The sequence below is a fragment of the Scyliorhinus torazame genome, chromosome 3, assembly GCF_047496885.1.
Source record: "Scyliorhinus torazame isolate Kashiwa2021f chromosome 3, sScyTor2.1, whole genome shotgun sequence".
Taxonomy (NCBI): Eukaryota; Metazoa; Chordata; class Chondrichthyes; order Carcharhiniformes; family Scyliorhinidae; genus Scyliorhinus; species Scyliorhinus torazame.
Window position 1 is genome coordinate 9,947,435 of NC_092709.1, and position 24,004 is coordinate 9,971,438.

Sequence of the window (24,004 nt, forward strand, 5' to 3'; positions counted from 1 at the left end):
CGGTCTGCATCTCCTCTGACCCCATGAGTTCCTTGTAAAGGTCAGAAACCATCCCTTCTCCCACCCACACTCTAGAAACTACCCTATCCTGTATCCCCCTTGGTGGTAGGAGCGGGAAGGTTGAGACCTGCCTGCGTAGGAAGTTCCGCACCTGCAGGTACCTAAATTCAATTCCCCTCGCCAATCCAAATTTCTCCTCCAGCTCCCTCAGGCTAGAAAAGCTCCCCTCTATAAACATATCCCCCATCCTCTCAATCCCTGCTCTCTGCCATTTCCAAAACCCTCCATCCATCCTTCCTGGGGCAAACCGGTGATTATTACAGATTGGAGGCCATACCAATGCTCCCTCCGCCCCCACATGCCTCCTCCATTGCCCCCAGACTCTCAGGGCCGCCACCACCATGGGGCTGGTGGAGTACTGTGCCGGCGGGAATGGCAGAGGCACCGTTACCAACGCCCCCAAACTGGTGCCCTTGCATGAAGCCGCCTCAACACGCTCCCATACCGACCCTCCCCCCACCACCCACTTCCTGATCATGACTATTATTCGCCGCTAAATAATAATTACTAAAGTTCGGCAGCCCGCTCTCCCCCCGTCTGCGCTCCAGCATCCCCTTTTTAACTTGCGGGGTCTTACCCGCCGATACAAAGCCAGTGATTATCTTATTGACCCGTTTAAAAAAGGACCATGGAATAAAGATGGGGAGACACTGAAACACAAACAGGAATCTCGGAAGGACCGTCATTTTCACTGTCTGCACCCTCCCAGCAAGTGACAACGGGAGCGCGTCCCACCTCCAAAAATCGCCCTTCATTTGGTCTACTAATCGGGCCAAATTTAACTTGTGTAGCCGTTCCCATTCCCGTGCCACCTGGATGCCTAGGTACCTAAAGCTTCCCCCTACCACCCAAAACGGCAGCTCCCCCAATCACCTCTCCTGTCCCCTTGCCTGGACTGCGAACCTTTCACTTTTCCCCATATTTAGTTTATACCCCGAAAACCGGCCAAATTCCCCCACAATCCTCATAATTTCTTCCATCCCCTCCAGTGGGTCCAATACATACAGGAGCAGGTCGTCTGCGTAAAACGAGACTCTGTGTTCCACTCCCCCCAGTCAGCCCCTTCCAGCCCCTTGAGGCTCTCAGCGCAATTGCCAGCGGCTCTATGGCTAACGTGAACAACAGTGGGGAGAGGGGGCATCCCTGTCTCGTCCCCAGATGCAGCCTGAAATAGTCCAATGTTGTCCTATTCGTCCGTACGCTCGCGACAGGAACCTGATACAACAACCTGACCCAGTCAATAAAGTCTCGCCCAAATCGGAACCGTCCCAGTACTTCCCACAGATATTCCCATTCCACCTGATCAAAAGCCTTCTCTGCGTCCATTGTGACCACTGCCTCCACATCCCTACCTTCTGGGGGTCATCATGATCACATTCTTACATTGGCCACCAACAGCCTAACCTTAATGAACCCCATCTGGTCCTCCCCAATCACGTCCGGAACACAGTCTTCAATCCTAAAGGACAAGATTTTGGCCAGCAGTTTGGAGTCCACATTCAATAGGGATATCGGCCTGAAGGACCCACATAGCTCCGGGTCCTTGTCCCGCTTCAGGATCAATGAGATCGTGGCCTGTGACATCGTCGGGGGAAGCACCCCACGCTCCCTTGCCTCATTGAATGTCCTCATCAACAGTGGCCAAAAATATCCCAGAGAACATTTTATAAAACTCCACTGGGTTTGCTCTCCTTTTCTAATACTTCAACTTTTGTCCTTGGATTTCTAATCCCCCTCCACCCCAAAGCCCCTCCTCACCCTCCACGCCAAATCCCCCCTCTCACTTCTGCCGCCCAAAAGCCCACCCTCCCCCTCAAAAAACAACGCCCCCCCTCCTCAAGAATAATCCCTTCCCCCGCCTCAAGAATAATCCGTCCCTACCTCAAGAATAATCCCTCCCCAAGAATACTCCCTCCCCACCTCAAGAATAATCCCCCCTCAAGAATAATCTCCCCACCTCAAAAATCCCTCCCCGTGTTTGTGTGGGTTTCCTCCGGGTGCTCCGGTTTCCCCCCACAGTTCAAAGATGTGCAGGTTAGGTGGATTGGCCATGCTAAATTGCCCTTAGTGTCCAAAAATGGTTAGGTGGGGTTACGGGGATAGGGTGGAGCTGTGGGGATAGGGTGGGGAGGTATGGGTTTAGTTAGGGTGCTCTTTCCAAGGGCCTGTGCAGACTTGATGGGCCGAACGGCCTTCTTCTGCACTATAAATTCTATAAAAATAATCCCTCCCCACCTCAAGAATAATCCCCCACCTCAAGAATAATCGCCCCTCCCTCAACAATAATCGCCCCCACCTCAAGAAAATCCCCCATTTCAAGAATAATTCCTCCCCACCTCAGGAATAATCACTCCGCACCTCAAAAATAATCCACCTCAAAAATAATCCCCCACCTCATGAATAATCCTCCCCACCTCAAAAATAATCCCCCACCTCATGAATAATCCTCCCCACTTCAAAAATAATCCCCCACCTCATAAATAATCCTCCCCACCTCATGAATAGTCCTCCCCACCTCAAAAATAATCCCCCACCTCATAAATAATCCTCCCCACCTCATGAATAGTCCTCCCCACCTCAAAAATAATCCCCCACCTCATAAATAATCCTCCCCACCTCATGAATAATCCTCCCCACCTCAAAAATAATCCCCCACCTCATGAATAATCCTCCCCACCTCAAAAAGAATCCCCCACCTCATAAATAATCCTCCCCACCTCATGAATAGTCCTCCGCACCTCAAAAATAATCCCCCCCCTCAAGGGTGTATGTATCAGTTAGCACCTTCTACAGGTGGCTCAGAGCTAGTCTAGTTATAGTAAACACGCTTAGATTAGTAGATTGTCAAACCCACAGCGAACTGTGTGCACTGCTTAACAAGTTCAACAATGTATTGAACTAACACCAAAGTTTGGAGTCTACTTTCAAGTACAACTGCATCCAGTTGCAGTCCGTGTTACCCCTGGGTGATGAACACGACACCCCCCCCCCCAAAAAGCTATCTGTGAATTCCTGCCCACAGCCCAAAGGTCCCACTGGGGCTGGGGGGATGGAGCTGAGGTGAGGGGGCGTGGCTGGGGCGGCGCGCTGGGGGCGTGGCTGGGGCGGAGGGGGCGCGGCGAGGAGGACCCGCGCGGACAGGCTGGGCGGGGCCACCCTCGCCGGTTTGCGCCTCATTTCTTTTCAAAAAGGAAAAGGGAGCGCGCGGGCCCCGTCGCGTGAGGCGGGGCGAGCCGGGCCGCTGCGCGCGCACGCACACAGCAGGGTGGGGCGGGGCTGAGCCCAGGCCGGCCGGCGCCACGTGACCCGGGCCGCCTCAGTCGGCGGGTGCGCTCGAGGCCGCAGTCACACACAAGATGGCGGCCGTGGAGTCGGTGAGTGACATTTACCTCAGAGCGGGGGGAGGGCTCACACACACCCAGCAGCTCCCCTCACCGGCGGGGAACCGGTTAAATTAACGGGCATCAACCGTTCGCGCCCGACCAGGGGGGTGGAGATAAATCCGCCCGCCCCTGACGGGCTGAGAGTTTGAGGCCGGTGGCGGCAGCATGGCCGCTCCGCCTGGGCTGGCGGCTGGAGCCAGGCCTCAAAAGCTCCCGGCGTGGGTAAAACCCGGCCTCCCCCCACACCTCCCATCAGTCCGCTCAGCAGGGAGATTGTCCGTTATCCCCCACCCGCCATCAGCGGATGTTTGTTATTTATCTGGGGTGTGTGAGGGGAGGGGGTTCTCCCCCCACCCCCACATTCACCCCCCACCCCCACATTGACCCCCACCCCATTCACCCCCCCCCCCTCACACACACACACACACACACACAAAACCCCCCGCACACACAGCCCCGCTCCTCCACATCCTCCCCACGTGTCCGCCTGCCCTCAATGAAAAGTTAAAGGTGGACAGAGTGTGCACACTCTTCCACCCCGACCCCTGCTGTTTGCCCTTGTTTTCTTTTAAAAATCGTCAGTTTTTTGTTAATGGGTGTTGCTTAAAATAATTGACAGCGTCGCTTGTGCAGCATTCAAAAGTCAATGAAAATCACAGGGAGCGTGCATCTCTCTCTTCCCCCCCCCCCCCCCCCAATTCAAGCACAATATGACCATCAGTTGAGGTTTTCCACAACTTCACGATTGCGCCTCATGACTGCACTTCCCACAGAGCTGTTGCTCAGTTGGCACCTGTCATTCCTCGCGTGTTGATTTTTCTATCTACTCACTGAGTACACGAAGCAAATTGCGGCGGTGGGGGGGGGGGGGGGGTGAAGATTGTGTATGGTGTACCTTTCTGGCTTTTGGACAACGTCGAAACAGCCACTTACAGTGTAAATTTGACAGCTGATGGGGCAGCCAACAGATGGTAAAATGACATGCCACTTAGATTATTAACCTTTCACTCACTTTTTTTACGTCATCGTACTCATCATATGCGGGTGAGCAGTCAGACAACTGAGCTAAATGTGATTTTGATTGTGAGCAGTCAGACAACTGAGTTAAATGTGATTTTGATTGTGCATTTAAATGCTCTGAAGTATTCCTTTATTCGGGGGCGGGGGGGGAGAACCTCAACATTCACTTATTGTACTCTGATTTTATTGGCATTTCCCCCCCAAAATTGACAATTTTCTGAAAGATTCACTCAATTTAATAATCTTTATTATTGTCACAAGTAGGCTTACATTAACATTGCAATGAAGTTACTGTGAACATCCCCTCGTTGCCACACTCCGGCACCTGTTCGGGTACATAGAGGGAGAATTCAGAATGTCCAATTCAACTAACAAGCACGTCTTTCGGGACTTGTGGGAGGAAACCGGAGCACCCGGAGGAAACCCACGCAGACACTGGGAGAACGTGCAGACTCCGTACAGTGACCCAAGAGGGAATCGAACCTGGGGCCCTGGCGATGTGAAGCCACACTGCTAACCACTGTGCTACCGTGCCGCCATTTAAGTAGCTTAGATTTCTCTGGCATATGTTGGAGATGCTAAAGATATAAAATAATAAAACTTAATTAATAAATATGCAGTATAATCTTAGTATCGTTACAAGATTTTACTTCTGGCAGTGTAGAAACCATTAAGTAACTTTCCTCCATCTAGCAAATGGCCATATAATTCAGTTGTGTGGGCAACTGAGGGAACATTGCTGAAAGGAGCAGACCGTGGGACTACAACATCTGTTCAAAATACTTCCATTTCTAATTCTTTTGATGCCGTTCAATATGTTAGTTTTACCCTGATATTTGCAACTTCGATCTGTCAGTTTGAATTTGGGTGATGGGGAAGGTGCAATAATTGGCATCGAGGTACCTTGCTAGGGAGAGAAAGATTTAACCGATGTGCCCATTGAACTTGATTAAACGCTTTCTTGTTTTGCTACTAAGGCAGAATGAGTTGGTCATGATGCCCAGTACAGTTAAAAGGTGTGCTAGCAATCAATGTCATATTGAGCACGATGAACGGCTGAGGTACTCTGGGTTGTTGGTGTCGATGGAACTATACTTCCGCCTTTAGAAAAACAGTTGAGGGGGAATCTTGGAAATTATGTAATTAACCTTCCCTATATATAAGCAAACTGCAAAGTGTACAGAAATATATCCGTTCTAAATGCATTTGATTCAACAGTGAACCAACCATAATCTCTACATTGATATTTCTGTGACCATATCTTCCCTTGCACAGTGCCATCCCTCCCCAATGCCAGGACAAAATACTTTGTTTCTAAATGCCTCATTTGCTGTTCATATGGAGTTGTCAATATTTAAGTGGCAATTTAAATGAGTTAGTTTGTTGATGCCTCACGTTAAAATCAATAACATTGTGTTCCAGCTGTAATAGTTTGAGGGTGGTTGAATAATTTTTAAATATCTGACAGATGGAGGTGGTGAAGTGGAGGTAGTAATGGAGAGGAGGAGTAATCTAGTTTGAGATTGTAGCAACATTCAAACAGGTAAAATGGTGGGAAATGACCACCGGGTTCAGTAAGCCTGCCATGTCCAACTTTGTTTGATGCCAAGTTGCACCCTACAGTCATGTAAATTCCCAGAAACAGCCAATTTAAGGGAAAAAAAATACTGGGAAATTCCTCTCCAACCCTCTAACGCAATTGAAAGTAATCCTGCAGTAACTTGAGTCTCTATTTCCAGCCATCCTAAACCTATCTTAACTTAATGTCCTCTTGTCTCAGGAACTTGTCCAGTTCCTCTTGAAGGACTGTAAGAAATCTGTATTCGCTGCTCCAGAGGGTTTTGATGCTCTGGACAGAAATACTTCCTAGTGTTTTCCCCAATTCGTAATGATTTTATAATTATGCCCCTTTAATATGCAACTGGACAGAATTTAAAAACCCTTAATTGTATCTTCCTCAAAGCCTACTTTGACATAGTTTTAAACCAGGAGTTGTATCTTGATGATGAGCTGTCAGTCTGTTAATCAGTGTAATCTTGCCTCCGTATTCTTGACGTTGTCAGGTCTTAGGTTCCAACTACACAACTCGGACGTGAGCACAAAATTTAGACTGATAACTTCAGTGCAATTGTTGCTGCATTGTCAAAAATGCCATTATTAGGGCAGCACGGTGGCGCAGTGGGTTAGCACTGCAGCCTCACGGCGCCGAGGTCCCAGGTTCGATCCCGGCTCTGGGTCACTGTCCGTGTGGAGCTTGCACAATCTCCCCGTGTTTGCGTGGGTTTCGCCCCCACAACCCAAAGATGTGCAGGGTTGGTGGATTGGCCATGTTAAATTGCCCCTTAATTGGAAAAATGAATTGGGTACTCCAAATTTAAAAAAAAAAAAATGCCATTATTCAGATGAGAAGTACAAGTGAGGGAGGCCCTGTCTGTTAAAGTGGATGTGTGATTTTTAAAAACTTGAGCCACAGTTTGAAGAACAACAACACTGTGACCAATATTCATCCTCCCTAATATCGCCCCAAAAATGTCATTGCTCTCATTCACTGTTTGTTGGATTTTGTGTCAGTTTGCTGCTGTATTTGCATACAAAGCAGCTAATTCATTGGCTCTGAAATAACACGAGGGCCCAAGTGTTAAAACATAACTCAAGTTTTTATTAACTCATTTAAAGTTTTACTACTTATCTTGGACTGTCTTTTGACAATCCGGTATGATTTCTGATTAAATTCCAGTTGCATAGTAAGCACCAAAGGAAAAACCATTTAAAAATAACGAATGGTGTTACAATGTGGAAAGAATATTTTTGTATATTGCACACATAAGTTTGTTAAGTACCACTGGAGCCAAGATATCTCGTATTACTGTTGACAATATTTTCATGAACTAATTAAGCTGACCATTACATTTGATTGTGCATTACATCCTGCTGGGACTCCATTCTATTTTTTTTTTACAATGCATAGTTAAATTCAAATGTTTTTTGTAAATAAGCAATAAACGTATTGAGCACTTTTTGGATAGGCTGAGAATTGTGACCAAATTTGAACATTTTAAAACAAATTGTTTTACTTTTTCATAAATGTTGCAGAATGCCATGCTTCCATTTCTGCCCACTTCGACAGATAGATACAGGTAATGAAATTGGTGGTTTTGAATATATTTGGGAATCCTCAGCTCTTGATTAAATAGGTTCAGTACTAACTTCTTTCACTTTTAAAAATAATATCAGTTGATTTAAAGTAAACACTTGGCACATGGTAGCACAATTCGGTCTGAGTTAAAAGATTGGTAGTTCGAGTCCCACCCCCCAAAGACTCAAACATCTGGTCTAGGTGACCACTGTCCTGTTTAGGTGGATTTAGAAGATCTCTTGGCACTACTCAATGATACACGGCCTACATGTATCTCTCAATGGAACATATCTCTGACTAAGTCATTTCATTTTCCTATATCTCCTGACATGGCTTGGTGTCAAATCTGTTTGAAAACACTCTTGTGGAGCACCTTGGGACAGTTTACTATGTTAAAGGCACTATAAAAATGCAATTTGTTGTCTATATTGCTCCAATCACCCAAATTGTCTATTTCTCATGAATTTGTCCTGTTGCAATTAATGTCTGTATCTACTGCTATTTCTATTGCTTTAAAATGTTCTTGGGAAAAGGAACTAATTGTAATAGTTTCCAAGATCTCATCCACACTAACAACTCGTGCTTCTCTGCAAATATTTATTTTAAATTTTCACCCTGTATTTAAGTGGCGTGAATTAAATCCAACATGAAGAAATGAACTAATTACCTTCTATTTAACTCTACACATTCCCTTTTCACAGTACATTTGCTACTATTTGATCTATAGCTAATGGCATGCTTACATTGAAACTTTTGTATAGTATTAGCACAGTACATCAGTATGTATCTGCTGTTGCTGTGAAAGGTAAATAATTTTGCATTCTTGGAGGGGAGCAGATGGATAGATCCGGGTTTAAGTAACGGACAAAAAAGTCAGATGCAAGTATAGTTATATATTCAGTCACTTGAATAATATTAGCTCCCACCCTTCCTAAAGACTCTGATAACTGTGATACTTTTTTGCTGGATGCCACTGATCTAGCACAAATCTAGCAAAGTATATTTATTTGCATCATTATATGCGGATCAGACAGAATAGCGGGCAGCCGTGGCATAAGCAAGCGACCCTGCCTAGATTTACCATGTAATAATGCTTGTTTCTGGAAATGTTAGCTGTGCTCAGCACATTGAGTTCTGAAATCCCTCTCCTCTGTTTCTGGCAGTTTTGTATTTCGCAGTTCGTTAGTTTGGCAGGCATGTGAAATTCTGAGCATAACGTTATGGCTGACCTTATGTCCTCAAGCATAAGTGAAAAGGTGAAGCCTGGTATTATGAAATCCTTGGTGGGTGTAGAGGAGGCCCAGCTCCAAAGAGGAACCTGACTAATTAATATAGCTTGAAGCTCAGTGGTCACCTGATTCTGGAGCCAAATGGGGTCCACTTGTCTCTTATGTGCTATCTCTCACTGTGCTCAAAAACACCTGATTTGGATATGTCAATTTGTATTTGCATTCAAAACTTCTATATATTAAATTGTTTAGTGGATTCAGCACCTTTGCCATCTAGCATTTTTCTTCCTGGCCGCACCTGTAAAATGTCTGTATTTGTTAATTATTCTTGTGTGTGGCTTCCTCCCTGATAGGGAAAAGTCAAGGAGCGTTGAAACTTGTTCCCCATGTTGGATTGAGGGAAGGGATTTTTTTTTCTGAGAGCAGAACTGGCAGCCTACAAAAATCCTGGACAGATTGTGCACCCGTCCAATTCTGCAACAGGTGCTTCCCACATTTAATTTCTAATAGTTGTCAAACCTTAATTTTTGTCCCCCATAATCCAGTGGCGCAGAGCCAAATATAAAGCTACAACTGTGATTGGGGACCTCATCATCCACCAGGAATTTAATCTGAGGCCATCAGGCATGTATGGCTTAGTCTTGCTCACCTTCACTTACTGGATCATTCAAAGAGCTTTGTGTGGGTTTTCAAATATTAATCTTGGCACAAACATTAGTGGAAGAATGTTGCAACCACTGTTTCCAAATGCTCTGCAAACCAAATAGGTGCTGCCTTTATAAAGAGAAAAATCCACAATTGTGCTGCCCATTGGGATACATGTTCTATTGGGAGATCTGCAGCACTTCACCCAAACATGTGAACTTGGATGCTGAGTCAGTAGATTATTTGGCTGCGCATCCTGATCCTGTCCTCACTCAAATGTTCTCACAAGTGAACTTTCCAACAAAAGTTGCAAGGTCAGTTAGAGGAGTTATAGATATTACGTTTGCTGTTCATATACCCACTATGTGCATTAAAAATATTTGTTGCAACGTAACTCATATTATTAAATATTTGTGTGTGTGTGTTTAAAATTTCTGTCCATAATCTCTTTTTTTCTGCAGGAAACCACTACACAGCCCCAGTCTTCAGAAGAAGAAGGTAAAACCGAGGCAGCAAGTCAAGAAATAGTGAAGCCCGAACACTACATAAAGCATCCGCTACAAAATAGGTAAACAACAACTCCAAATCATTTGTGATGATTTTCATTGATGACTTAATTAAAAAGCCACCATAGCACATTTGCTATCAACATGGAATGGTAAAGAATGCTGCTGCATTATTGTCTTCCATTGAGTTCGAAGCGGCAACAACTTGGAATCCGTCGCAACTCCCCTGCCTCACAAAGCAACACACCATCATAAATTGCATCTAATCGGTTTGTGATCAATTATAAATAGCTCCTCTTCCACAAACACACAGGTTGTCAAAAGCTGTCATGAAGACTTCTAAATTTGGCACTTATTTTCAAATTTCATTTTCTAAAGTGATGACTTCATGGGCTTTTAAAAAGTGTGATTAGATCCAGAATGCAGGTATGTAATAATTGCATTTATACGACTCGTGTAGCTAACCCTAAAATTAATCTATCCCACTTTGATTGACTATTGATATGTTCCATTCAGCATTTAGACTGCCAACTTCTGACATTTTAAATGAGTTAATGAATGCACTAAAATATTAGAGAGAATTTCAGATGAATATGCTATGCATTCATATGTTTTTGCGCTCAGACTAGCTTTTAGAGTAAATGCAAGATTACATAGTACCAAATTGTTAGGGACCTGCTGATGTTACCTGCGAGAGTGTCTCAAAACCCCGAAGGAAACACTGGTTCTTATACACTGGTGTATATTTGTTTGGAATAATGTAAGGAACAATGTGCAACCCAGTGAGGAACCAGTCCAGTCATTGTGTAAACAATTAATAAGGAATAGTTATTACAGTAAAATAAAAAGACTAATATATACCATGACACTTAAGTATATTAATAACTGGGTGGTGCAATGGTTAGCACTGCTGCCTCACAGCGCTGATGACCCGGGTTCAATCCCGGCCGCAGATCACTGTCCGTGTGGAGTTTGCACATTTTCCCTGTGTCTCTGGGTTTCACCCCCCACAATCCAAAGATGTGCCGGGTAGGTGGATTAGCCACGCTAAATTGCCCCTTAATTGAGAGGAAAAAAAAAGAATTGGGCTAAATTATTTTTTTTTAAAGTATACTAATAACTATATTTTATAGTTATTTATAAAATAAGTATATTTTATCTGAAGTTACCTCTTGTTTCCAAAGTATGCCCTGAACTCACTGAGATGCCCCTTTTCCCAAGCAACATTCAATTTTTATAACTCTGTAGATAAAATCCAGCTCATAGTTACCACAGAATACTGCTTCGGTGACCAGGTCTGGGAAAACGTCTACCTGGTTCAGCAAAGGCACAAAATGCCTGCAAGCTGCTGTGGCTCTAAATGTTAACTGGAACAGGCCTCTGTGGCTTGGATCATAGATGGAACTGGCTTGTCTCTGTTGGATGAAGAACTAGCCTCTTTCAGCAATGAGGGTTCTAGCAGTTATACCGTTCAACATCTTTGATATGGATGTTAATTTGGCTGTCTACATCTCAAATTCCATGTGGCTTGGATCATAGATGGAACTGGCCTGTCTCTGTTGGATGGAGAACTAGCCTCTTTCAGCAATGAGGGTTCTAGCGGTTATACCGTTCAATCTCTTTGATATGGATGTGAATTCAGCTGTCTACATCTCAAATTCCTTACCGGTTGAAGTTATCATTTCTTTAGCCCCACTGATTTCTAGTAAACAATGTTTCTGATATGAACATTGCACCTCACTGTCTCTAAATGCCAGCTAGTCTTGTTGCTGGGCAAGTCACATCACCTTATACCTCCAGACATCTGCTAGTCTTGTTACTTGTATGTTATTTTGTTTCATCTTATGTTCACTGTTAACATTGTTAATTTCCCAAATTCCTAAAGTAATAGTGACTGAAAGTCCACAATTCTGACCATTCTTGCTGTTTTGTGATTTTTTTAAATTAATTTATTTCCGTTACATGCATTTCTTTGCATGCATTGGGTAGAAAGAGAACTAGCAGGAGTTTAGCATTCATCAGCCACTTGTGAATATTTTTCGAGTAGTTTTTTAAAAATATATTTTATTCAAAATTTTGTGGCCAAACATAACAGTACATAGTTTTTCTTTTGAACAACAACAAAGCAATATAAATAACCGTGGCCAATTTTAAATAAATAAATAATATATAAACAAAACCAAGTGGCAACTGCCTTGTCAAAAATAGTTACTCTCCAAAGATACAATCCAACAATCCAATATACATTACCAATAACAAGTACTAAAATACATATACAATGACCTCCCTGAGAGTCCGTCCGGTTCCTCCTCCCCCCCCCCCCCCCCCCCCCCCCCCTGGGTTGCTGCTGTTGTCTTCTTCTTTTCCATTCCCTCTATCTTTCTGTGAGGTAGTTGACGAACGGTTGCCACCGCCTGGTGAACCCTTGAGCCGAACCTCTTAATACGAACTTGATCCGTTCTAACTTTATAAACCCTGCCATGTCGTTTATCCAGGTCTCCACACCCGGGGGTTTGGCTTCCTTCCACATTAACAATATCCTGCGCCGGGCTACTAGGGACGCGAAGGCCAAAACATCAGCCTCTCTCGCCTCCTGCACTCCCGGCTCTTCTGCAACCCCGAATATAGCCAACCCCCAGCTTGGTTCGACCCGGACCCCCACCACCTTCGAAAGCACCTTTGCCACCCCCACCCAGAACCCCTGTAGTGCCAGGCATGACCAGAACATGTGGGTGTGATTCGCTGGGCCTCTCGAGCATCTCGCACACCTATCCTCTACCCCAAAAAATTTACTAAGCCGTGCTCCAGTCATATGCGCCCTGTGTAGCACCTTGAATTGTATCAGGCTTAGCCTGGCACACGAGGACGATGAGTTTATCCCCCATCCATTCTCCCCGGAACAAACCTATGGTTATTTCTTATCGGGGACCGCACCGAGGCTCCCGTCTTTCCCTTATGCCGTCTCCACTGCCCCCAAATTTTCAATGTAGCCATCACCACCGGGCTTGTGGTGTATTTCTTCGGTGAGAACGGCAACGGTGCCGTCACCATTGCTTGTAGGCTAGTCCCCCTGCAGGACGCCCTCTCCAATCTCCTCCACGCCGCTCCCTCCCCTTCTCCCATCCACTTACACACCATTGAAACATTGGCGGCCCAGTGATAGTCCTTTAGGCTCGGTAGTGCCAACCCCCCCCTGTCCCTCCTACGCTGCAACAATCCCCTCCTCACTCTCGGGGTCTTCCCGGCCCACACAAAACTCATAATACTCTTCTCGATTCTCTTGAAAAAAGCCTTCGTGACCACCACCGGGAGGCACTGAAACACAAAAAGGAATCTCGGGAGGACCACCATTTTAACCGCCTGCACCCTACCTGCCAGTGACAGGGACGCCATGTCCCATCTCTTAAAGTCCTCCTCCATCTGTTCCACCAACCACGTTAAATTAAGCCTGTGTATTGTACCCCAATTCTTGGCTATCTGGATCCCCAAGTACCGGAAGTCCCTTGTTACCTTCCTCAACGGTAAATCCTCTATTTCCCTGCTCTGCTCCCCTGGATGCACCACGAACAACTCACTTTTCTCCATGTTCAATTTATACCCTGAAAAATCCCCAAACTCCCCAAGTATCCGCATTATCTCTGGGATCCCCTCCGCCGGGTCCGCCACATACAACAACAAATCATCCGCATACAGAGATACCCGGTGTTCTTCTCCTCCCCTGAGTACTCCCCTCCACTTCCTGGAACCCCTCAATGCTATGGCCAGGGGCTCAATCGCCAGTGCAAACAATAACGGGGACAGAGGACATCCCTGCCTCGTCCCTCTATGGAGCCGAAAATAATCAGGCCCCCGTCCATTCGTGACCACGCTCGCCATCGGGGCCCTATACAGCAACTGTACCCATCTGATATACCCATCTCCAAAGCCAAATCGCCTCAGCACCTCCCACAAGTAATCCCACTCCACTCTATCAAATGCTTTCTCGGCATCCATCGCCACCACTATCTCCGCTTCCCCCTCTGGTGGGGGCATCATCATTACCCCTAGCAGCCTCCGTATATTTGTGTTCAGCTGTCTCCCCTTCACAAACCCAGTTTGGTCCTCATGAACCACCCCCGGGACACAATCCTCTATCCTCGTTGCCATTACCTTGGCCAGAATCTTAGCATCCACATTCAGGAGGGAAATGGGCCTATAGGACCCGCATTGCAGCGGGTCTTTTTCCTTCTTTAGGAGGAGCGATATCGATGCCTCTGACATAGTCGGGGGCAGCTGCCCCCTTTCCCTAGCCTCATTAAAGGTTCTCATCAGTAGCGGGGCCAGCAAGTCCATATATTTCCTATAAAATTCCACTGGGAATCCGTCTGGTCCCGGGGCCTTCCCCGCCTGCATGCTTCCAATCCCTTTCACTACTTCCTCCGTCTCAATCTGTGCTCCCAGTCCCGCCCTCTCCTGCTCCTCCACCTTAGGAAATTCCAGCTGATCCAGAAAGCACATCATTCTCTCCTTCCCTTCCGGGGGCTGAGCTTCATATAATCTTTCATAAAATGCCTTGAACACTCCATTCACTCTCTCCGCTCCCCGCTCCATCTCTCCCTCCTCATCTCTCACCCCCCCTATCTCCCTCGCTGCTCCCCTTTTCCTCAGTTGGTGGACCAGCAACCTGCTCGCCTTCTCCCCATATTCGTACTGTACACCCTGTGCCTTCCTCCATTGTGCCTCTGCATTACCCGTAGTCAACAAGTCAAATTCTACATGTAGCCTTTGCCTTTCCCTGTACAGTCCCTCCTCCGGTGCCTCCGCATATTGTCTGTCCACCCTCAAAAGTTCTTTCAACAATCGCTCCCTTTCCCTACCCTCCTGCTTTCCTTTATGTGCCCTGATAGATATCAGCTCCCCTCTAACCACAGCCTTCAACGCCTCCCAGACCACTCCCACCTGAACCTCCCCATTGTCATTGAGTTCCAAGTACCTTTCAATACACCCATCACCCTTAAACACACCCCCTCATCTGCCAATAATCCCATGTCCATTTTCCAGGGTGGGTGCTGTTCTTTTTCCTCCCCTATCTCCAGGTCCACCCAATGTGGAGCGTGGTCCGAAATAGCTATAGCCGTGTACTCCGTCCCCGTCACCTTCGGGATCAGTGCCCTTCCCAAAACAAAACGTCTATCCGTGAATAGACTTTGTGGACATAGGAGAAAAACGAAAACTCCTTACTCCTCGGTCTACTAAATCTCCAGGGGTCTGCTCCTCCCATCTGCTCCATAAAGTCCTTGAGCACCCTAGCTGCAGCCGGCCTCCTTCTGGTCCTGGACCTCGATCTGTCCAGCCCTGGGTCCAGCACCATATTAAAATCTCCACCCATTACCAACTTTCCCGCCTCTAGGTCCGGGATGCGTCCCAACATACGCCTCATAAAATTGGCATCATCCCAGTTCGGGGCATATACGTTCACTAAAACCACCGCCTCCCCTTGCAGTCTGCCACTCACCATCACGTATCTGCCCCCACTATCCGCCACTATGGTCTTTGCCTCAAACATTACCCGCTTCCCCACTAATATAGCCACCCCCCTGTTTTTTGCGTCTAGCCCCGAATGAAACACCTGCCCCACCCATCCTTTGCGAAGTCTGACCTGGTCTATCAATTTCAGATGCGTCTCCTGCAGCATAACCACATCTGTCTTAAGTCTTTTTAGGTGTGCGAGTACCCGTGCCCTCTTAATCGGCCCGTTCAGCCCTCCCACATTCCACGTGATCAGCCGGGTTGGGGGGCTCTTTACCCCTCCCCCTTGTCGACTAGCCATCTCCTTTTTCAAACCAGCTCCTCACCCGGTTCCCACGTAGCCGTATCTCCCCCCAACGGCGCCCTCCCACCCCGACCACCCGCCCCGACCACCCCACCCCATACCAGCTCCCCCTTCTCCCCAGCAGCAGCAACCCAGTTAACCCCCCCCTTGCTAGATCGCTTTCTAGCGTAATTGCATCCCCCATGTTGCTCCCAGAAGTCAGCAAACTCTGGCCGACCTCGGCTTCCCCCCGTGACCTCGGCCCCCACTGTGCGAGGCGCCCTCCTTCCTGCTTCCCTGTTCCCGCCATGGTTACCATAGCGCGGGAACAAAGCCCGCGCTTCCCATTTGGCCCCGCCCCCAATGGCTCCTCATCATCCTCATGACATGGGGAAGAGAGAAAAGTTACAGGGTCGCAGGATTAACAACTTGGGAAATCATCTCTTCCCCCATTTCCCCCCCCCCCCCCCCCTTCACCCCACGTAGTCACCCCACCACTTTGTCTCAAACGTTCTTTTTCCAGCCCGCTTATTCCAGATTCTCCTCGACAATATACGTCCGCGCCTCTTCTGCCGTTTCAAAGTAGTGGTGTTTCCCTTGATGTGTGACCCACAGTCTTGCCGGCTGCAGCATTCCAAATTTTACCTTCCTTTTGTGCAGCACCGCCTTGGCCCGATTAAAGCTTGCCCTCCTTCTCGCCACCTCCGCACTCCAATTTTGATATACGCGGATCACCGCGTTCTCCCACCTACTGCTCCGGGTTTTCTTTGCCCATCTGAGGACCATCTCTGTCCTTATATCGAAGAAATCTCACCACTATGGCTCGAGGAATTTCTCCAGCCCTCGGTCTTCGTGCCATAACTCGATAAGCTCCCTCCACCTCCAGCGGGCCCGTCGGGGCCTCCGATCCCATTAACGAGTGAAGCATCGTGCTCACATATGCCCCGACGTCCGCCCCTTCTGCACCTTCGGGAAGACCAAGAATCCTTAAATTCTTCCTCCTCGCATTATTCTCCAGCACCTCCAGCCTTTCCACACACCTTTTGTGTTGTGCCTCGTGCATCTCTGTCTTCACCACCAGGCCCTGTATTTCGTCCTCATTCTCAGCAGCCTTTGCCTTCACGACCCGAAGCTCCTGCTCCTGGGTCTTTTGCTCCTCCTTTAGCCCTTCAATTGCCTGTAATATCGGGGCCAACAGCTCCTTCTTCATCTCCTTTTTAAGTTCTTCCACGCAGCGCCGCAGGAACTCTTGTTGGTCCGGGCCCCATATTAAACTGCCACCTTCCGACGCCATCTTGCTTTGTGCTTGCCTTCCTGGCCGCTGCTCTAGAGGATCCACCGCAATCCGGCCACTTTCCTCTCCTTTTTCCATCCGTGTCCAGGGGGGATTCCCTTCTGGTTTACCGCACAGTGTTTTTAGCCGTTAAAATTGCCGTTGGGGCTCCTATTAAGAGCCCAAAAGTCCGTTCCACCGGGAGCTGCCGAAACGTGCGACTTAGCTGGTCATCGCCGCACCCGGAAGTCGATCTTTTTCGAGTAGTTTTCATGTTGGCTATGAAAGATTCCATATACTAGACTTTGTGGCTATTACTGAGCATGATGATAGAGAAGTGGAGAACTTAATTGTTAAGAAATTTCTTTCTTCCTGCACTAACCTCTAGAACATAAAGTAGACTGGCATTTCTATGCAGTACCGAAGAAGTGCTGCAATGTTAGATGAGACATAAAACCAAGGGTCCTGCTTAATGGACCTAAAATATCCATCGCATTATGGAAAATAGATCAGGAGTTCTTCTTTTGGTGTCCTGATTGAGACTCTTCCCTTAACCAACTGGCAGATTGCTGTTTATTGAATCTTGCTCTTTGTAAGTTGGCTATCATATTTGCATGTGTAAGCACAGTGGGGCTGAGGTCCACTGTGCTTTTGTTATAATTTTAATTATTTCCCCTCTGTCCAACATCTGCTTCAAACTTGCGATGTCTATCTGTAACGTCTTTTCATTGACACTTTTTGTAGAGTGCACATTTTCCCACAGGGATTTATTGTCAATGTGACAGTCAATAGGTATATTACCCAAATCCCAAAATTTCTGTCAATATCATACTTGCATAAAAGGCCATATCCACCGCCTCTACAAGGCTTAACGTCTCAGCAGCCAAAGTGCTTTTTACCACTCCTTATTTTCTTATTTTCTTTGTTTCCCACACAAGCGGGCAACATTTACCATTGCTCCCCAAAAGGAAAATTATAAAACCACCTGCGCTTGAAACCCCATCACATAAATTTGCGGAGGACGCATCACTATAAACTATGAGTTTCAAGTGCCTAAGGTCACCTAAAACCGGGAACTTCAAAACACACTCCTGCATTTTTAGTTTGGCCAATGCTTTATTTGCTCTTATTATGTCTTCCACTTTGGGATCATTCATTTTTGTACTCAACTCTAAGACATCAAAACTCATGTCCGGTCTAGTCGGTCCACCTAACCAGTTCAGTTGCCCAATTAAACTTCGCAGTTGCTCTTTTTCTATCTTTGAAACCATTGAGTCTTTTTGTGAAACTCGGCCACGACTAATTGCTATTGGGCTGATGCTTTCCAAATAAGATTGCTGATGTAAAGTTGCCCCTAACTTAGTCTGTCCAATTTCCAGTCCAATATATTTAAATGCACCGGAAGCCTGACTTCCAACCCTGAATTCTTCCCTCAAACCAGAGATTACAATAGCTTCAAAATCACTAGTCCCACCCCACAAAAAATCATCGACATGCATCATAAAAATGCCAGAAAGATTTCCTTTGTCGTGCCAGTAAAACATTGCAGGATCTGCTTTCAACTGGCAACAGCCTAACTTTAACAAAACTGACCTTACCGAAAAATACCAGACTCTAGATGCATCATTTAATCCATATACACATTTGTTCAACATCCAGAGTACCCCTTCTGTGTTAGCTGCTTCTTTAGGAGGTCGGAGAAAAATGTCTCTCTGGAGCTGATGCCCATGCAAAAAGGCAGCTTTTATATCTATAGATTTGCATTCATTTGTGGCTAATAGAGCCAAGAAGATCTTTAAAATAACCTTTCCTGCTGTAGGTGAATCTACCCTTAAATCCTGATCTCTAAGTTTTCTTCAAATCCCCTTGCCACAAGCCTGGCCTTTGCCTTGTAAGTTCCATCTGGAAGAACCTTTTCCGTGCAAATCCATCTGTGGGATAGAGCTCTTTGTCCCCTATCCTGTACTTCTGTGTATACCCCAAATTCACTCCAACTATCCAATTCCTGCTGTTTAGCTTCTTTAATAACTTTTTCATCCAATTTATTTGAAGCCACCAAAATCTTACGTGCATGTGGGCTTCTACTCCTATTAGTATTCGTAGTCTTACTCATGTTCCGAGATCTTGACAAACTATGTCCCCTCTCCCGCCTGGTATCGCGTTCTGTACTGCTACTGCTTGATCTTTCCCTTTGAACTTAGTTTTCCCAATCCATTGTCTTGACTCCTTCCCCTGAATGCTGTACATTCAACCAATGTTTATACTTTCCAGTGGCCTTCCCTGCTCTACTAAACTAATAACAGTTGCATCCTTCCATTGACTAGACCCTTCAGGCAAGTATGTCACTTTTGTACCAACTTTTGGCAGTTGCCCTTTTGGAAAAATGGCCTGTTCTAATTCATCAGAAGTGTTCTGTTTCTCCACAGAACCCCTGTCTATATCAGTTAATTGGTCCTCATAGTTCTGTAACACATGCGTACCAGGTAACTGGTTCCTCGTCATGTCTGCTCTGTCTAAATTTGAAAATTTGTAATCTGTACCCATTATGCTCGATGAATGTACCCTAACAATTTGATTACCATGTTGCAAAATAATTGTTTTGCTATCTATGCCTATGATCTTCCCTGGGCCTTTCCATTCATTAGAATTGTCTCTCTTATAGTATACCATGCCTCCTTGCTAAAAAACGGCATCTGATGGCCGTATGTTATGTCTTAAAGCTCTGCAAATTCTTTCAGAGACTTCTGCTTCCAAAAAAGCTTTTCTACTGCTATGTAATGCATTTAAATGTTCAGCAAAACCAGAGCTAATTGGGGAGAAAAAATGAAAATCGCTTATTGTCACAAGTAGGCTTCAATGAAGTTACTGTGAAAAGCCCCTAGTCGCCACATTCCGGCGCCTGTTCGGGAAGGCTGGTACGGGAATTGAACCGTGCTGCTGATTGTAGCCCCCTCCCAAGCTAGACGCTGATCATCCAAAATGGACGGAATTTTAGGATTTCTACTAAACACTAATTGATAAGGACAAAAGCCCCCAACCATCTGCAATGAATTCTTTGCATGTACTGCCGAAGCATGTCATCGATGACAGCATGATTTCTTTCACAGACACCATTACTGAATGGGCTTTCTGCAGCCGCATTCATAACTCTGATATTCATGTTTTCACGCATATCCCTAAACTCATCATTAGCAAATTCTCCTCCATTGTCCGTAAGAAATTTTGCCGGTGGACCCATTCCTGTCCCTATCCATTTTTCCACTATTTGATCCAGAATTACTTTCTTTTCATTACTTCGTACAATCGTTGATTGACTAAATCAGGTTGCTAAACCTACAAAATGCAAAATAAATATATTATTTGCAGAAATCTTTGGATCCTCGCTGTCTTCAGGGGATGTCCCGGAGGACTGGAGAATAGCCAATGTTGTTCCTCTGTTTAAGAAGGGTAGCAAGGATAATCCCGGGAACTACAGGCCGGTGAGCCTTACTTCAGTGGTAGGGAAATTACTGGAGAGAATTCTTTGAGACAGGATCTACTCCCATTTGGAAGCAAATGGACGTATTAGTGAGAGGCAGCACGGTTTTGTGAAGGGGAGGTCGTATCTCACTAACTTGATAGAGTTTTTCGAGGAGGTCACTAAGATGATTGATGCAGGTAGGGCAGTGGATATTGTCTATATGGACTTCAGTAAGGCCTTTGACAAGGTCCCTCATGGTAGACTAGTACAAAAGGTGAAGTCACACGGGATCAGGGGTGAGCTGGCAAGGTGGATACAGAACTGGCTAGGCCATAGAAGGCAGAGAGTAGCAATGGAGGGATGCTTTTCTAATTGGAGGGCTGTGACCAGTGGTGTTCCACAGGGATCAGTGCTGGGACCTTTGCTGTTTGTAGTATATATAAATGATTTGGAGGAAAATGTAACTGGTCTGATTAGTAAGTTTGCAGACGACACAAAGGTTGGTGGAATTGCGGATAGCGATGAGGACTGTCAGAGGATACAGCAGGATTTAGATTGTCTGGAGACTTGGGCGGAGAGATGGCAGATGGAGTTTAATCCGGACAAATGTGAGGTAATGCATTTTGGAAGGTCTAATGCAGGTAGGGAATATACAGTGAATGGTAGAACCCTCAAGAGTATTGAAAGTCAAAGAGATCTAGGAGTACAGGTCCACAGGTCATTGAAAGGGGCAACACAGGTGGAGAAGGTAGTCAAGAAGGCATACGGCATGCTTGCCTTCATTGGCTGGGGCATTGAGTATAAGAATTGGCAAGTCATGTTGCAGCTGTATAGAACCTTAGTTAGGCCACACTTGGAGTATAGTGTTCAATTCTGGTCGCCACACTACCAGAAGGATGTGGAGGCTTTAGAGAGAGTGCAGAAGAGATTTACCAGAATGTTGCCTGGTATGGAGGGCATTAGCTTTGAGGAGCGGTTGAATAAACTCGGTTTGTTCTCACTGGAACGAAGGAGGTTGAGGGGAGACCTGATAGAGGTATACAAAATTATGAGGGGCATAGACAGAGTGGATAGTCAGAGGCTTTTCCCCAGGGTAGAGGGGTCAATTACTAGGGGGCATAGGTTTAAGGTGAGAGGGGCAAGGTTTAGAGTAGATGTACGAGGCAAGTTTTTTAAGCAGAGGGTAGTGGGTGCCTGGAACTCGCTACCGGAGGAGGTAGTGGAAGCAGGGACGATAGTGACATTTAAGGGGCATCTTGACAAATATATGAATAGGATGGGAATAGAAGGATACGGACCCAGGAAGTGTAGAAGATTGTAGTTTAGTCGGGCAGCATGGTCGGCACGGGCTTCGAGGGCCGAAGGGCCTGTTCCTGTGCTGTACATTTCTTTGTTCTTTATCCCAGATCTTAAGGTCCATGGCCACAATGTCGTTAAAATCCCTGGCCAAAGGTAGGGTTACTATCGGTCGTGCTGGTGTCCTTCTGTACTTCCTGCAAACTTCACAGCGGTCACTAATCTGTTCTATCAGTTTAGTATAGTTGTCATCCCATACCCCTGCATCCTTTAATAAATCTTTCAGCCTCCGAGGAGACGGATGTGCAAATTGCCTATGCAGTTTTAATACCACAAGCTTTTTATCAGCTAAAGTCCCATTTTCAACTGCCATTAACACATCCTTAACCACTCTACTGAAATATTATTTGTCAGTAATGGAATTCAATAGTGTCCCAACTGTGTAAATTGTAAGTCCACCGTCTTTCCAAAAACTGTTGCTGTATCCTGTTCCATATCCAGTTTCATGTGTGCTTTCTTCATCGACGGTCTGCTCAGAAGCAAAGGTATCTCACTTGATACAAAATCCGTGCTAATGAAATGATTCACTCCGGCAATATTGCAAAGGATCACCACTCTTTTCAGCGTCTTCAGAGTATTATCATCCCCAAACCTGAAACTTGTGGACCTTTCAAATTCCTTAGCCTTGTTACAATTTTCAGCATTCAAAGAGTCCAGGTAACATTTTAACCAGTCAATTCCACACACAGTAGATGTGCAGCCACTGTCCAATACAGCACAGTTGAAGGATTCTGCAACCAACACCCTCATTACCGGCGTAAAACTGCTTGTCAATAGGACAATGCCTTCTTCCTGGTCATTATCTTTTTTCTCTTCTGACTCTTCCGTGTCATGTGTCACTTCAAACACTCTATCATTATTTTTTAAAAAAATATTTTATTGAAAATTTTTGGTCAACCAACACAGTACATTGTGCATCCTTTGCACAATATTATAACAACACAAATAACAATGACCTATTTTATAAACAGAAAATGAATAAATAATAAATAACAAAAATGAAAACTAACCCTAATTGGCAACTGCCTTATCACAAGTAACACTCTCCAAAAATATAATTTAACAGTCCAATATATAATTATCTGTAGCAACGACCTGTATATATTAACAACCCTGAGAGTCCTTCTGGTTCCTCCTCCTCCTCCTCTCCCCCCCCCCCCCCCCCCCCCCCCCCCCCCCCCCGAGATCCTGGGCTGCTGCTGCTGCCTTCTTTTTTCCATTCCATCTATCTTTCTGAGAGGTATTCGACGAACAGTTGCCACCGCCTGGTGAACCCTTGAGCCGACCCCCTTAGGACGAACTTAATCCGCTCTAGCTTTATAAACCCTGCCATGTCATTTATCCAGGTCTCCACCCCCGGGGGCTTGGCTCCTTTCCACATTAGCAATATCCTACGCCGGGCTACTAGGGACGCAAAGGCCAAAACATCGGCCTCTCTTGCCTCCTGCACTCCCGGCTCTTGTGCAACCCCAAATATAGCCAACCCCCAGCTTGGTTCGACCCGGACCCCCACTACTTTTGAAAGCACCTTTGTCACCCCCATCCAAAACCCCTGTAGTGCCGGGCATGACCAAAACATATGGGTATGATTCGCTGGGCTTCTCGAGCACCTCGCACACCTATCCTTCACCCCAAAAAATGTACTGAGCCGTGCTCCAGTCATATGCACCCTGTGTAATACCTTAAACTGAATCAGGCTTAGCCTGGCACACTAGGACGACGAGTTTAGCCTGCTTAGGGCATCTGCCCACAGCCCCTCCTCGATCTCCTCCCCCAGCTCTTCTTCCCATTTCCCTTTTAGTTCATCTACCATAGTCTCCCCTTCGTCCCTCATTTCCCTATATATATCTGACACCTTACCATCCCCCACCCATGTCTTTGAGATCACTCTGTCCTGCACCTCTTGTGTCGGGAGCTGCGGGAATTCCCTCACCTGTTGCCTCGCAAAAGCCCTCAGTTGCATATACCTGAATGCATTCCCTTGGGGCAACCCATATTTCTCGGTCAGCGCTCCCAGACTCGCAAACTTCCCATCCACAAACAGATCTTTCAGTTGCGTTATTCCTGCTCTTTGCCACATTCCATATCCCCTATCCATTCCCCCCGGGGCAAACCTATGGTTGTTTCTTATCGGGGACCCCCCCA

General features: G+C 46.2%; 1 protein-coding gene across 1 annotated transcript in view; it reads left to right on the forward strand.

The window, feature by feature from the left end:
- Positions 1 to 3,268: 3,268 nt before the first annotated feature.
- The window catches only part of LOC140408295 (eukaryotic translation initiation factor 4E-like), a 51,224-nt gene continuing 30,488 nt past the window's right edge, over positions 3,269 to 24,004 (forward strand). The window contains exons 1-2 of the mRNA XM_072495286.1: positions 3,269 to 3,434; positions 9,935 to 10,041. Coding sequence (XP_072351387.1) covers positions 3,417 to 3,434; positions 9,935 to 10,041 — 125 coding nt within the window. The 5' untranslated portion in view covers positions 3,269 to 3,416. The remainder of the gene's footprint in view (positions 3,435 to 9,934; positions 10,042 to 24,004) is intronic.